General features: G+C 51.4%; 1 protein-coding gene across 1 annotated transcript; it reads right to left on the reverse strand.

Moving 5' to 3' along the window:
* Positions 1-8,749: 8,749 nt before the first annotated feature.
* On the reverse strand, positions 8,750-14,017 carry HOXB7 (homeobox B7). The gene is made up of 2 exons (XM_074557881.1): positions 13,062-14,017; positions 8,750-9,760 (listed from the first exon to the last, which is right to left on the reverse strand). The coding sequence occupies exons 1-2, from the start codon at positions 13,462-13,464 to the stop codon at positions 9,507-9,509; spliced, it is 657 nt and encodes a 218-aa protein (XP_074413982.1). The 5' UTR covers positions 13,465-14,017; the 3' UTR covers positions 8,750-9,506.
* Between the last annotated feature and the right edge of the window lie 448 nt (positions 14,018-14,465).

Consider the following 14,465-nt stretch of genomic DNA (forward strand, 5'->3'; position numbering starts at 1 on the left):
ATAAAGAAGGAGCAATAAAGTGGGGAGGGGGCTCGGCTTTAATCAGATTTCGGCCTCATCTTTTTTTAAAAAAAAAACCCCAAAATTACAGGAATGAGGTTTATAAAGAAGGAGCAATAAAGTGGGGAGGGGGCTCGGTTTAAATCAGATTTTGGCCTCATGTAAAGAAGGAGCAATAAAGTGAGGAGGGGGCTCGGTTTAAATCAGATTTTGGCCTCATCTCCTGAAAAATAACCCCAAAATCCCAGGCTCGAGATCTGCAGAGAAGGAGCAATAAAACGGGGAGGGGGCTCGGCTTTAATCAGATTTTGGCCTCATCTCCTAAAAAATAACCCCAAAATTCCAGATCTGCTCCAGATCTGCAGAGGAAGAGCAATAAAGTGGGGAGGGGGCCAGGTTTTAATCACATTTTGACCTCATATTTTTTTTTATAAAAAAGCCCAAAATTCCAGGCTCGAGGTCTGCAAAAGAGGAGCAATAAAATGGGGAGGGGGCTGGGTTTTAATCAGATTTTGGCCTCATCTTTTTTTTAAAAAAAAACCCCAAAATTCCAGGCTCGAGGTCTGCAAAAGAGGAGCAATAAAATGGGGAGGGGGCTGGGTTTTAATCAGATTTTGGCCTCATCTTTTTTTAAAAAAAAAACCCCAAAATTCCAGGCATGAGGTCTGCAAAAGAGGAGCAATAAAATGGGGAGGGGGCTCAGCTTTAATCAGGTTTTGGCCTCACTTCCTCAAGGAATCTTCCCAAAATTCCGGGCTCGAGGTCTGCACAGGAAGAGCAATAAAATGGGGAGGGGGCTTATCTTGGGCCAGATTTTGGCCTCATTTCTTCAAAAAAAAGCCCAAAATTCCTGGCTCGAGGTCTGCAAAGGAAGGGCAATAAAGTGGGGAGGGGGCTCAGCTTTAATCAGATTTTTGCCTCATGTAAAGAAGGAGCAATAAAATGAGGAGGGGGCTTTTCCTTAGTCAGATTTTGGCCTCATTTCCCCAAAAACCCCAAATTCCAGGCTCGATGTCTGCAGAGGAGGGGCAATAAAATGGGGAGGGGGCTCAGCTTTAATCACATTTTGGCCTCATTTCTCCCCCGAAAAAAACCAAATTCCTATTGAGCAATAGGAGGGGCAATAAAATGGGGAGGGAATTTATCTTTAATCAGATTTTGGCCTCATTTCCCAAAAAAACCCCCAAATTCCAGGCTGGAGCAATAAAATGGGGAGGGAGTTTATCTTTAATCAGATTTTGGCCTGATTTTCCCCAAAAACCCCCAAATCCCAGACTGGAGCAATAAAATGGGGAGGGGGTTTATCTTTAATCAGATTTTGGCCTGATTTCCCCAAAAAAACCCCAAATTCCAGGCTCGAGCAATAAAATGGGGAGGGGGTTTATCTTTAGCCAGATTTTGACCTGATTTCCCCAAAAAACCCCAAATTCCAGGCTCAAGCAATAAAATGGGGAGGGGGTTTATCTTCAGCCGGATTTTGGCCTGATTTCCCCAAAAAACCCCAAATTCCAGGCCTGAGCAATAGGAGGGGCAATAAAATGGGGAGGGGGTTTATCTTTAGCCAGATTTTGGCCTCGTTTCCCCCAAAAATCCCCAAATTCCAGACTCGAGCAATAGGAGGGGCAATAAAGCAGAGAGGGCGCTTATCTTTAATCAGATTTTGCCCTCGTTTCCCCCAAAAAAACCCCAAATTCCAGGCTTGAGCAATAGGAGGGGCAATAAAATGGGGAGGGGGTTCATCTTCAGCCAGATTTTGGCCTGATTTCCCCCAAAAAAACCCCAAATTCCAGGCTGGAGCAATAGGAGGGGCAATAAAGCGGAGAGGGGGTTTATCTTTAGCCAGATTTTGGCCTGATTTCCCCAAAAAAACCCAAATTCCAGGCTGGAGCAATAGGAGGGGCAATAAAATGGGGAGGGGGTTTATCTTTAATCAGATTTTGCCCTAATTTCCCCAAAAAAACCCCCAAATTCCAGACTCGAGCAATAGGAGGGGCAATAAAATGGGGAGGGGGATTATCTTTAATCAGATTTTGCCCTCATTTCCCCAAAAACCCCAAATTCCTGCTCAGGAGGGGGATAAGCGGGGGGGCAGCAGAAGGCGCAGCCCCCCTTTCCCTCTGACAGCCGCCACTCAGCGCATCAATACAGACCAATCGCGATAAACGGCGATAAATCACGATAACGAGGAGGGTTCGGGGCTCGCCCAAGTTTCAGCCGCGTGGTTTTTCCTGGCCCGCAGCCGGAGCGGGGAGCGAGGGGATTAAAACAACACCCAAATATTTGGCCAGGCCGGCAGAAACAGAGCGCGGCTTGTGCCGAGCGGGAGCCGCTGGCAAAAGTTCCGCGCTGCTGCTCCCAATAAAAAATGAAACTCTTTATTTTTTTTTATATTTTTTTTAATATTTTTTCCCCTTTTATGAGAGCTGGAATGGCCGAGCCTTCAGGAGTGAGGGCGCAGCGGGGTTTCCTCAGCCAGGGAATTATTGCGGCCATAAAGCCGAGCCAAGAGTTGAACAAACCCCTTGTTCTTGGGGGAAGCCAGACACAGAAATCCACCGCAAAGCTCCCGAAATCGCTTCGGAAAAATAAACCCGAGCGTTTAAAACGACCCCGAAGGTGTTAAAAAAAAAAAAAAGAAAAAAAAGAAAATAAATTAAAAAAAAAAAATTAAAAAATGGCCTTTCTCGCAGCGCGAACCCGGCTGAAAGTTAATTTCCAGCAATTGGAGTTTAATTTACCTGACTTCCCGCGCGGTAATAACCTGGCTAATGGCAGCTCGGAAAAGCAGCAATAATCATCTGCCTTTGTTCCATTAGGCAGCGCGGCTAATTATTAACGCCAAAATCAGCAAAACGCGGGGCGAGCAGGGGGAGCGGGGGGAACTGAGGCGGCTTTGAGGGAACCCAAAGGCGCCGGACCCCAAAATTTCCCCCCTGGGATGGGAGAGGGGGTGAAATGAGGGGGGAATGACAGCACGGAACAACCCCAGCGCTGCTGCGGCACAAAATCCATTGATTTCCCTATTTCTTCTGGTTGTTTTTTTTTTTTTAATTGGAGTTTCCCCCCGCAGCCCCCGAGCGCGGCACTTTCTGGGGGAAAAGCAGCTCGATTCGGGAGCCGAGCAGTTGCCAGGAAACTGCGGGGCAGGAGGGGAAAACGAGAAGGGGGAAAAGGAGGGAGGGAGGGCAGAGGAACCTTTTAAAATCACAGGCGCGCATTGTCCGGCCGGGCCTGCAGCGACTTAAAAGCGACCCCGCGTCTGCCCCCGTCCCCAGCGACCCCCGAGCCCCCCGACCCCGAGTGGGCACTGCGGGCAGAGAGGGGCCAGCGCTCCCCCGCCCGGCATTTATTGCGTTTTATTGCGCTTTATTGCCGTTTATTACCTTTTATTGCGTTTTATTGCCGATTATTTCTCTTTATTTCTTCTTATTTCTTTATGGTGGTTGTTTTTTTTTTTCATTCTATTTTATTGTATTTCATGTTATTTCTTTTTTTTATTTTATTTTTCTCGTTTTGTTTCTTCTTCTCTCTTTTTTTTTCATCTTATTCCACTTCATTTCACTTTATTCCATCTTATTCCATTTTATTCCATTTTATTCCATCTTATTCCATCTTATTCCATTTTATTCCATCTTATTTCATCTTATTCCATCTTATTTCATATTATTTCTTCTTATTTCTATTTTTTTTTCATTTTTTTTCAATTTTTTTCTTTTTTTTTTCTTTTTTTTCCCCTTTTTTATTTCATGCTCAGCTGCCGAACCCCCTCCAGCCTCGCTCCGCCCGTCTCGGCCCCTCCGCGCACCGAGCGCACCCAGGGGGCGATTTCCCACCCCCTCGCCCACCTTTGGGGCTGCTGCGACAGAAAAAAAAATTCCTCATTTCGCTCCGAACCCCCCCAAAATCCGAATTTCCGCCCGTTCCAGGCTGAGCAAAACCCGAACGCTCCGCTCCCCCCGGGCCGGGCGGGGCCGGGCGGGGCCGGGCGGGGTTGGGGACACCCCGGGAGGGGTCTGGGGGCTGGGGGAGCCCCCCGGTGCCCCCCGGTGCCCCCCGGTGCCCCCCGGTGCCCCCCGGTGCCCGCGGCCGCCGACGGTAGATGGCAGCAGACGGCGCGGAATGGGCGAGCCCACGGGAGGTTTGATTCGCTTTGCTCCGAATGAACCGGCGGGGACACCCCGAAATCAGCCCAAAATCACCCCAAAATCACCTCAAAATCACCCCAAAATCAGCCCCAAATCCTCCCCCAGCAGCGGGGTTCGGGCTCGCTCCGCTCCTTCAGGAAATGATTAAAAACCCTCTGGGGTTCCACAAGTGGTTGCCCACGCGAGGCGTGCAAGAATCGGCACAAAACCCACATTTCTACATTAAATTATTGATTCTGATTCCCATTTTTGATCCCCTACGCCAACAGGAAAAAAAACACAGCGAAAGGATGGGGGCAAAGGGAGAGCGGGAGTTGGACCCGCGTTATTATTATTATTATTATATTATTATATTAATAATAATAATTTTTCTTCAGCCCCCCTGGGCCGGTGATTGATGCAGAACGTAACAGGTTCGGGGAAGAAATGGCTTTTAAAAACGTCTCCGTGTTTATTACTCACCATCCTTTACCCCCTCGCACCCGATATTCCGCGCCCCGAGATAAATCGCCAGTCACGGAATGGTTTATGCCGAAATCATGAATCTCCCTCCCTCCCTCCATCCCGCTCCTTCATTATCTCATTGCGCCGTCACCTCGGAACCGCGGCGTTCGCACCAAACATTCACAACCCGCCCTCGAAACATCGGGGGGAAATATGGAATAAATGAGATCAAACCCGGCATCACCTCGGGGTGAATATTTTGAATATTTCCCCTAAAGAGCGGCGGGTTTGGGGCGCGGGGCGCGGGAGGAGAGCGGGATTTCCGCGGAACGCGGCCAGGAGGGAGCGCGGGCTGGAGCCGCGGAACGCAATTAAAACCCGAGCAGCTTAATTGCCGCCCCACGTCAGCTCATCGGGGACTTGGGGAGAGGGAAAAAAAAAAAAATCACAATGAGAGCGCTGCGCCCTGCGCTGCCTCCGCTCCTCCATTCTTCATTTATTTTTTCTCCTCCTTTTTATTTATTTTTTTTTGTTGTTCCTTCCCCCTCCTTTTTTTCATTGTTGTTTTTTTTTTTTTTTTTGGTTGTTGTTGTTTTGGTTTGTTTTATTATTTTTTTTTCAAGGCTGATTTTCAGGTTTCCTCGAAGGAAAAAAAAACCCCAAAAACCACCCCAGGCACCCAACGGCCCTGGAGAGCAGCGCGGAACGCGAGCGGCTCCCGCGGAAACTCCGCCAAAATCCCGAGACACGGAACCGGCCCCGGGGGGAGGGAAAATAAACCCAAAACAAACCCAAAAGCGACAGAAGCGAACGCGACAAGTGCCCGCCAAGGGCTGCCCAGGCTGCTGCCGCCTCCAGGTGACCTCCCCGGCTCCTGCTCATCCTCCCAGCCCCTCTTCGCCTTTTCCTTCCCATTTTCTATTTCTTTCCCTTCGTTTTTCCTCCCTTTTTCTTTCCCCATTCTTTTTTTTTCCCCATTATTTCTTCCTTTCCTTTCCTCCCCTGGCTTTCTTCCTTTCCCATTTTTTTTCCACCTTTATTTCTCTCGCCCTCCTCTCGATTTTTTTTTTTCCCACCTTTATTTCTCTCGCCCTCCTCTCGATTTTTTTTTTTTCTTCCCCACCTTTATTTCTCTCTTTTCCTCAACCTCCAATCCCGCTTTTTTTCGCGGCTGGAGCAGATTTCCGAAGCCTTTCATTCCTCTCCCTTCTTCACCACCCCACCCTTTTTTTCCATCCCCCCCTTCCACCAACCACCACCTCCTCCCCAGGCAGGAGAGATGGGCACGAAACACGAAAAAGCAAAAGCAGCAGCTTGACAAATCCATCTTTTCATTGAAATAATTAAAATAATATATATATATTTACATATACAATAATAAAGGAAGGAAAAGCATCGTGCCCTTACCTTTTGCCGTCCTGTTGCGCGGCGCGGGAGGGGATTTGGGGGGCGCAGGGAGAAGCCTGCGCTCATCCGGCGGCCGCCAAAGCGCGTCCTGACCTGAGCGCCGTCCGTCGCCCCTCGGGCTCCTCGGGGCCGCTCGCATTTTTTTGCGTGGAAAAAGCGGCGAAAAAGCGCCCGCGGTGCCGCAGAATCCCCTCTGCCCTTGCGAGCCCCCCGAAAGCAGCGGGGAGACTCGGGGTGGGGAGGGGGGCGGGATTAAAAAAAAAAAATATTAAAAAATAGGAAAAAAAAAATTTTAAAATTATTAAAAATAGAGGGGGAAATTGCGGTAATAATTAGGGAATAAAAAGCAAAATGTGCCGGGGTGATGGAGCCGAGGGGGGAGCCCGGGGGTGCGAGCGGCTTTGCGGCCCCCCCCGCCCCCTCTGCCCCGCTCCGGCCCCGCCGAGCGCGCACACAAAAACCAAAAAAATGCAAAGAGAGAGGGCGAGAGCCCTATGGAGGACACTGATCCGACCCAAGGTGCAGCGGACAGAAGAATGGTGCAATATAACCACATGGGAAATAATAAAAAGTTCATGTTCACGGTTAGCAGTCCACATGACCGGCTCTGGCCAATCCCAGAACCCAGCCACTCATAAAGTTCTATCACAAAGTTGTAAATTTTCATAAAACAACAAGGAATTTATTGCATTTCTTCATGACCGGTTTAACAGCAGTCTTTTTCTTAGCCGCCATCTTTTTTTTTTTTTTTTTCCTTTAACGCAAAAATATATTTTTAAAAAATCACCAAAAAATGGGGGTCGGGATTTTAATTTTTTTTTTTTCATTTTTTCACCCCCCCTCACCCCATCCTTGACTTGGATATTGGGGGGGGGGTTGGGGATTAAAAAAACGCAATAACGCCTGAAATTCGCGAACAATAAAACCCCCCCAGAATAAAGAGCTGCGGGTTTGCGAGGGATGGAAGCGGGGACGGGCACAGTAAAACAGCGGGGTTCGCGATTTTGGGCTCATTTCCCTTTTTTTTGGGTCACAATTGGCACCTCGGGGGCTGAAAGGGGCTGAAAGGAGCCTTGGGGGGGTGAATAAAGGCGGAAAAACCGCGGGATCGGCGCTCGGGGGGCTGCGAACCCCCCGGTGTCCCCCAGGGCGGATTTTGGGGTGTTCCGGCCCCCCCTTTGCCCTTTTTCCCTGGAATTGGTCTCAATTTCCACTGGCCCGGGCAGGGGGGGGCACCGGGAGCAGCAGAGGGGGCAGAAAATTCTGGAATCCCTTTATTTTTTATTTATTTCACCCCCACACCCCAACCTGGCTCTGCACGCAGCGGAAAAACAAAAAAAGAGGATTTTTTCCCTGATTTTCCCTGGATTTTTCTCTGGATTTTTGCCTGATTTTCCCTGGATTTCCCCCCTGATTTTCCCTGAATTTCCCCCCTGATTTTCCCTCGATTTCCCCCCCGATTTTCCCTGGATTTCCCCCCTGATTTTCCCTGGATTTCCCCCTGATTTTCCCTGGATTTTTCCCTGATTTTCCCTCGATTTCCCCCCCTGATTTTCCCTGGATTTCCCCCCTGATTTTCCCTGGATTCCCCCCCGATTTTCCCTCGATTTCCCCCTCCAGGAGGGAATTTAGGGGGGAAAAGCGGGCGAGCGGATCCTTTATTAATTACGGGATTTCCATAATTAGGGCCGGCAGCGAATCTGGGGGCGCGCAGCTCCCTGACGTGGCGCCGGAATTTTGAGGGGAAAAAAATTAAATTTAAAAATAAAATGTGCCAGAGGGTGTGGGAGGTGGAGAAGGAGCGAGGGGAGGAAGAGGAAGAGGAAGATGCGGGGCTGCCACCGCCAGCTCCTCCCCGAGCTCCCTGAATTCGGGGTTTATTTTCCTTATTTTATTATTATTCTTATTTTTATTTAATTTTTTAAAAACCCCCTTCCCTGCGCATCCCTCCCAGTAAAACCCCGCCGAGCCTCCGCGCCTTTATGCGCAGCGGAAATAAATAAATAAATTTTTAAAAATAAATAAATAAAATTAAAAAAAAAAAGGCGGGGAGAGGGTGAGAGCGCGGCCGAGGCGCAAATGCTTAAATTGAAATTTCCTCGCCTTTTGTTTTGCCTTGGTGATTTTTTAAATTTCTCTTTTTTTTTTTTCCCTTTCTTTCTCTCCTCCTTCCCCTCGCGCGCGCGTTTTAATTGCTTTAATTTATTTTATGCGCGCTTTGATGCTCGGCGTTATTTGGTGCTAATGAAAGAGTTCCAGTCCGCACCAAAGCAATTGAAGGGCTGAGGGAGAACCTTAAAAAGAAAATAATAAATAAATAAAATGGCCAAAGGCGCGGCGGAATGGATCGGAGAGGAAGAGAATTCAAGCGAGGAGCGGGGAGATAATTTGGGGCCATTGGGGGTTCTTGAAATTCCTTTTTTATCCTTTTAATTCCTTTTTTTTTTCCCTTTAAATTCCTTTTTTTTCTCCCTCAGGAATAACCCAGAGCAAGCACAGAGGGGACAGAGCCCAGCCCGCCCTTCCAGAGCCCCGAAAATCAATTTTTGCTCAGGATTTTCCCCAAATCTACGGAAAAACACCCAGATCTCCCATGGATCGGCTGTGCCAAAGGGAAGGAGAGAAATTTGGGTGGTAAACCGGGGAAAAAGGAAATTTCATCCCCTTCATTCCAAAAAACGTGGAGGTTTTTTTGTGTTTAATGAGGGAGGCACCCAAGGCGCTGCGGATTGTTGGAGATCTCCTTTTTATTTCGAAGAATAATAATAATCACAGACGAAGGAAAATAATAATAATATTAATAATAATAATTATTAATAACAAAAAAAAAAAAGCAACGCGCCGCCATTAAATAATTTGCTACTTCGATATACAACATTTGACGTAGCACAATATTAATTCCTCTGCTTTTTTCTCTTTTTTTTTTTTTAATTCTTTTTTTTTTTTTTTCCCCTCCCCTTTATAGAACGACGAAGGTAAAAATGTCCACAGACAAAAGAGCATCGCAAGGAGAAAAGAAAACCGCAGAGGCGAGGAAGGAGGAATAATAATCCTTATTATGTACAGGACTCTACGCGCTAAATGTAATTTGCATTCGGGCTTTCGGGTCACATTTTCTAAATTAAAGGTGCTAAACACGACCACGTTACTTCAGAACCCCCCACCCCCCAAAAAACCCCCCCAGTACACAGCCAAGTACAAATTACAGCGATTTACAAATTACTGCTGCTAGAGGGAGGCTCACACAGGAAAAAACGCGACTCTAAAGCCACACGGAATAGGTAGATATTCTATTGTACAAAAAGGGAAAAAAAATAACCCAAAAAAGAGGCTCTAATATAGGTAGTATTTTTATCTCAGTGTCATCAAACACAAGCATCACTCCTAGGGGTTTCGTTATCGGTGCGTTATCATTTATTTTTATATATAGTCCTTTTTTTGTGTGTGTGTGTGTTTTTTAACGCGCGTTTTCGCGTTTTTCGCGTTCTCCCCTCGCTTCCTGCATCCACCTCACTCCTCCTCGTCCTCCTCGGCCTCTGCCTTTTCCTGCCCCGCCGAGCCGGGCCCGGCGCTTTTATTCTCCTTTTTCCATTTCATCCTGCGGTTCTGGAACCAGATTTTGATCTGGCGCTCGGTCAGGCACAGAGCGTGGGCGATCTCGATGCGCCTCCTGCGCGTCAGGTAGCGGTTGTAGTGGAACTCCTTCTCCAGCTCCAGCGTCTGGTACCGCGTGTACGTCTGGCGGCCGCGTTTTCTGTCCGTCCCTGCCGAATAAACGCAGATTTGGGTCAGCTCGGGGCGTTTTGGGTGGCTTTTTTTTTTTTTTTTTTTCTTTTTTTTTTTTTTTTGGCGCAGCCAGAAATTTCTCCTCTTTGTGCCACCCAACATCACACAACCCAGGCCAGAGATTCCTTTAATTTTCAGGAATTTTAGCAATAATTTTCCCAAATTTTTCCCGCTTTCCCCGCCTTTGCAGCCCTCCCCCCAACATCCCCAAAATCCCCAAATTAATTTAATTAATTTAATTTTCCTCCATCTCAAGGCCAGCGCAGCCTCCGAGCCAACGACAAAGTTCACAAAGTTTCCTGCCCTCGCATCCTCCGAGTTCCTGCCTCGGTTTCCATGCAGACCCCACAAATTTGGGATCATTTGGGGCAAAATGGGTGCGGGAAGAGCCGGGCAGAGAGAGGAGAGGGAGGAATAGGGGAGACATCTCCTGCCCCACAAACCGCGGTGTTCATCCTCTCCCTGATCCATCCGGAAGGTGCGAGATGCTTTTACTCATTCCAGGCGATGTTTTGGGGATTTTTTGGGGTTCTCAAAGGGGTATTTTTTCCCATTTTTTCGGGGTGCGAGGATGGGCAGAGCCCCACCTTGGCCACCAGCCCCGGCTGCTTTTGGCAAAGGCCCCGCTCCTGATTTTCCCCTCCGCCCGACATTTCCTGGATTCCTGGTGGGGAATTATTCTGCAATCTGGTGTTTGTGATCGCGGCGTGTAAACTCCGCTCGGAACGCGTTCTTCCCCCCGGGCAGCAGCCCCCACCAGCGCTCCACCTTTTCTCCCTTTTCCCCCCTCAAACTCAACCCCTTTTTCCTCCCCTTTCTTTTTTTTTTTTTTTTTTAATTCTTTAAGAAGAAAAGACCCAGTCATTAAAAGGAAAAGAAAAAAAGGGGGGAAAAAAAAAAAGGAGGAAAAAAAAGGGGGAAACAGGCCTGGCTAAGCTGTAAAGTAAAAATGTGCGGGTCGTGGAATGCGGGCTGTAAAATCGGCGAGAGCCATAAAGGCTGAATGGGGATGACAACTCTATCTGCGCCCGGGGATGGAATTCCTGCAAGGGGGGCTGCGAGGGCGGGACCCCCGGTTTTTACACCCCAAATTGAGTTTTTCTGGTTTCAGCCTCAGCTGACCCCAGAACACGCGGATTTTTGGGGTTTTTTTTTTTTTTGGAGGTTTGCTGTGTTTCTTTCCAGCGCTGAAAGAGGAGAGAGCGGGGGGGGAGCTCCTTAAATCTAAAGCGGGATAAAAGCGCGGATGAAGTGTTTACGAGCAGAAATATTTGGTCTTTGATAAATCAGCTGTAAAGGCGGGTGAGTGATGGGGCAGGTAACGGGGAGAGGTGGCCACCAAACCGGAGCGAGCGGAGCTCCCGCCTGCCCCGAGCCCCCTGCCCCGGCTCCTGCGCTGCTCTCCGGCCCCCAGAGCTCCACGCGGGACCTCCGCGGGTTTTCCGCGGCCGCGGAGCGCGGGTGATGCTCTGGAGGCGTGGATTGAAAAGGAGCCCACGCTTTGTGTCTCTCCTCGGTGGGACAGAAAATTCCTGGCTCTGCTCGGCATCCCCGGGCAGTGAGGAGCACCGGACACGGTGACCAGCGCCAGGAGTGACCACAGGCACTGTGACCGGCCCCAGGAGTGACCAAGGACACCGTGGCCAGCTCCAGGAGTGACCACAGGCACTGTGACCAGCGCCAGGAGTGACCACAGGCACGGCGACCAAGGTCACGAGTGACCAAGGACACCGTGACCAGCTCCAGGAGTGACCACTGACACCGTGACCAGCTCCAGGAGTGACCACAGGCACTGTGACCGGCCCCAGGAATGACCACAGGCACGGCGACCGGCCCCACGAGTGACCAAGGACACCGTGACCAGCTCCAGGAGTGACCACAGGCACTGTGACCGGCCCCAGGAGTGACCACAGGCACTGTGACCGGCCCCACGAGTGACCAAGGACACCGTGACCAGCGCCAGGAGTGACCACTCATACAGTGACCAGCTCCAGGAGTGACCAAGGACACCGTGACCAGCGCCAGGAGTGACCACAGGCACCGTGACCAGCGCCAGGAGTGACCATGGGCATCCTGATCAACTCCAAGAGTGACCATGGACACGGCCACCGGCCCCACGAGTGACCACGGACACCGTGATCGGTCCCAGGAGTGACCACTGATACTGTGACCAGCTCCAGGAGTGACCGTGGACACGGTGACTGACCCCAGGAGTGACCACTCATACAGTGACCAGTCCCAAGAGTGACCATGGGCATCCTGACCAGTTCCAAGGGTGACCATGGACACGCTGACCAGCCCCACGAATGACCGTTCACACAGCGACTGGCCCTACGAGTGACCACAGGCACAGTGACCGGCCCCACCAGTGACCATGGACACCCTGCCCAGCCCCAGGAGTGACCACTGACACCGTGACCAGCCCAATGAGTGACCATGGACACCCTGACCGGCCCCACGAGTGACCGCGGGCACGGAACGGGTCCCAGCCCGGTCCTGGGGCGCTCCGGGGGCAGCGGGGCCCCTCCCGGGCTGGGCAAATCGATATTTATTATATTATTAATGAAGGGGATATTTATTATGAAAGGGACATTTCTGAATCTTTAATTGGCATTAATGCCCCGGCACGGAGCACGCGGGGCACCGGAGGCTCTGGAGGGTCGGGATGGGCGCGGGGCCCCCCAGAGCCCCCAGCTCCAAAAGGGATTTCCATGGGGGTTTGGGGGCAGAACGCGTCCCCTTTCCCCGACATCCATCCCTCCATCCCTCCGTCCGTCTGTCTGTCCGTGTGTCCGTCCCGGTGCCGCCGGGCTGGCGCTGTCACCGCCGGCGGTTTCGGGGAGCGGGGATTGAGGCTCCGCTCCGCTGACCGGGACACCCCAAATGAACCCCCCGAGCCCTCGGGGCGCCCCCCGTTCCGAGTGCGACCCCCCGGTCCCTCTGTGCGCCTGCACAGCTCCAGCACACAGGGGCTGGCCGTGATCCCTGCCCGGACAGACAGACAGACAGACAGACAGACACGGCCGCGATGAATATTTACAGCCCAGCGCGGGTTTGTGGCTGGGAGGGGGGGGCAGGAGGGGCTGGGGGTGCGCGGCTCTGCCCCCCCCCTCCCTCTATCCAACAGTGAAACGTCACCAAAGGAGTTGGGAACGACCCCCCCCCCCCTCCATCCCCATCCTCCTCCTCCTCCAGCGAACAACTCCCACTCCCCCCACCCCCAAACCCCCTGGGCGGGCCCTCCCCCTCTCCCCTCTCCCCTCTCCCCTCTCCCGTTACCTGTGCTCCGCATCCAGGGGTAGATTCGGAAGTTGCCGCCGTCCCCGGGCAGCTCCGGCTCGCGGTGCTCCGCTTTGCCGCAGCCCGCCTTGGCCGCGTCCCCCGCGCACATCACGGGCAGGCTCTGCTCGAACGCCGAGCAGGGCACGTTGAAGGAGCCGGGCTCCAGCCCGTAGCCCTGCGCGTACACGCTGGGGGGCTGCGGGTGCACCGAGCTGCCCCCCGAGTAGAGGCCGGGCATGGAGGCGGCGAAGGGAGGCGTGGATGCGGCCCCATAGCCCGCGCGTTGGCCGCCGGAGGCGAAAGCGCAAGAAGTTTGCTCGGGGAACACTCCGGACGGGAAAACCGAACTTGCGGCTTGATATTTAGAAAATAAAGCGTTGGCATAATACAATGAACTCATAATTTGGCCGGGTGATTTGTAGGTCGGGACGTTTTAGTGTCGGTTTTACGAGGTACCGTGATATATTACGGAATTAGAGTCCAGATTTACACCAAAAAGGAGCCTTTTTCCTCCCGGCCCCGGTGACGCGCGGGCACGTGGCCGCGGCGGCGCCAATCGGCGCCCGCCCCCTCCTCGGGGGCACGGGACTGCGCGGCCGGATTTATAAAATATGATAAATAATTGATGCCGTATAAAACCCCGCGCCAGCCCTGCTGCGAGGGGCGAAATCGTGCCGGAGTCGATAAGCAACCTGTAATCAGTTTTCAGCTCGGAGAAAAAGGGGGGGAAAAAAACGGAAAAAAAAAAAAAAAAAAGAAAATCCATGGAAAAGGGGAGGGGGTTGCGAGCGCGCTGCTGCCGGAGCAGCGAGGCTCTCTCGGTCTCGCTCTGCCGGAGGAAAGCCAAGGGAGTTTTCTATTTATCCCTTTATCGATCCCGTCTAAATTCCCCTCCTTCGCACCATTTCCTCGGCTCGCAGCTACTTTTTCTGCAGACTTGTCCATAATTCCCTCCCTCCCCTCCCCCCGTGACCCTCGCCCCCTCCTCAACCCCCCACCCCCCCAAAAAAAAAAAAAAAGAAAAGTAAGACAAATGTCTCATTGATCCCTAATAGTTCCAGGCATCTTTTTTTTTTATTATTTTTTATTTTTTTCCACCCCCCGAATGCCGTTCCGCTCCGGATCTGATTTATCCCAGCGCCTCGGGCTGGGCGCCGCGCACCGAGCTGGCATTCGCTGTTCTCGTCGGCGAAAATAAAGGAGATTAAAGCGCGCTGGGACGGCTCGTTCCGCGCGTCAGCGCTTCCGCGGCGCTCGGAAGCTGCCCCCCATTGAATCCCGGCTGGACAGGCACCGAAACCCCCCAAAACCGCGATTTGAGCCCTTTTTTTTTAATGATATTTTTTATTCTGGGCTGGGGAGGGGGCGCGCACAGGAATCCCGAGGCAGGAAAAGCAGACA

This window comes from Zonotrichia albicollis, chromosome 23 (assembly GCF_047830755.1).
Source record: "Zonotrichia albicollis isolate bZonAlb1 chromosome 23, bZonAlb1.hap1, whole genome shotgun sequence".
In the NCBI taxonomy this organism is placed as follows: domain Eukaryota; kingdom Metazoa; phylum Chordata; class Aves; order Passeriformes; family Passerellidae; genus Zonotrichia; species Zonotrichia albicollis.

Excerpts from the sequence above, each read along its gene's own strand:
- HOXB7 (XM_074557881.1), bottom strand. The coding sequence starts at position 13,464 with ATGAGTTCATTGTATTATGCCAACGCTTTATTTTCTAAATATCAAGCC. Across the intron at positions 9,761-13,061 it reads CCCCTGGATGCGGAGCACAG|GGACGGACAGAAAACGCGGC; the intron begins GTAACGGGAGAG and ends TTTATTCGGCAG.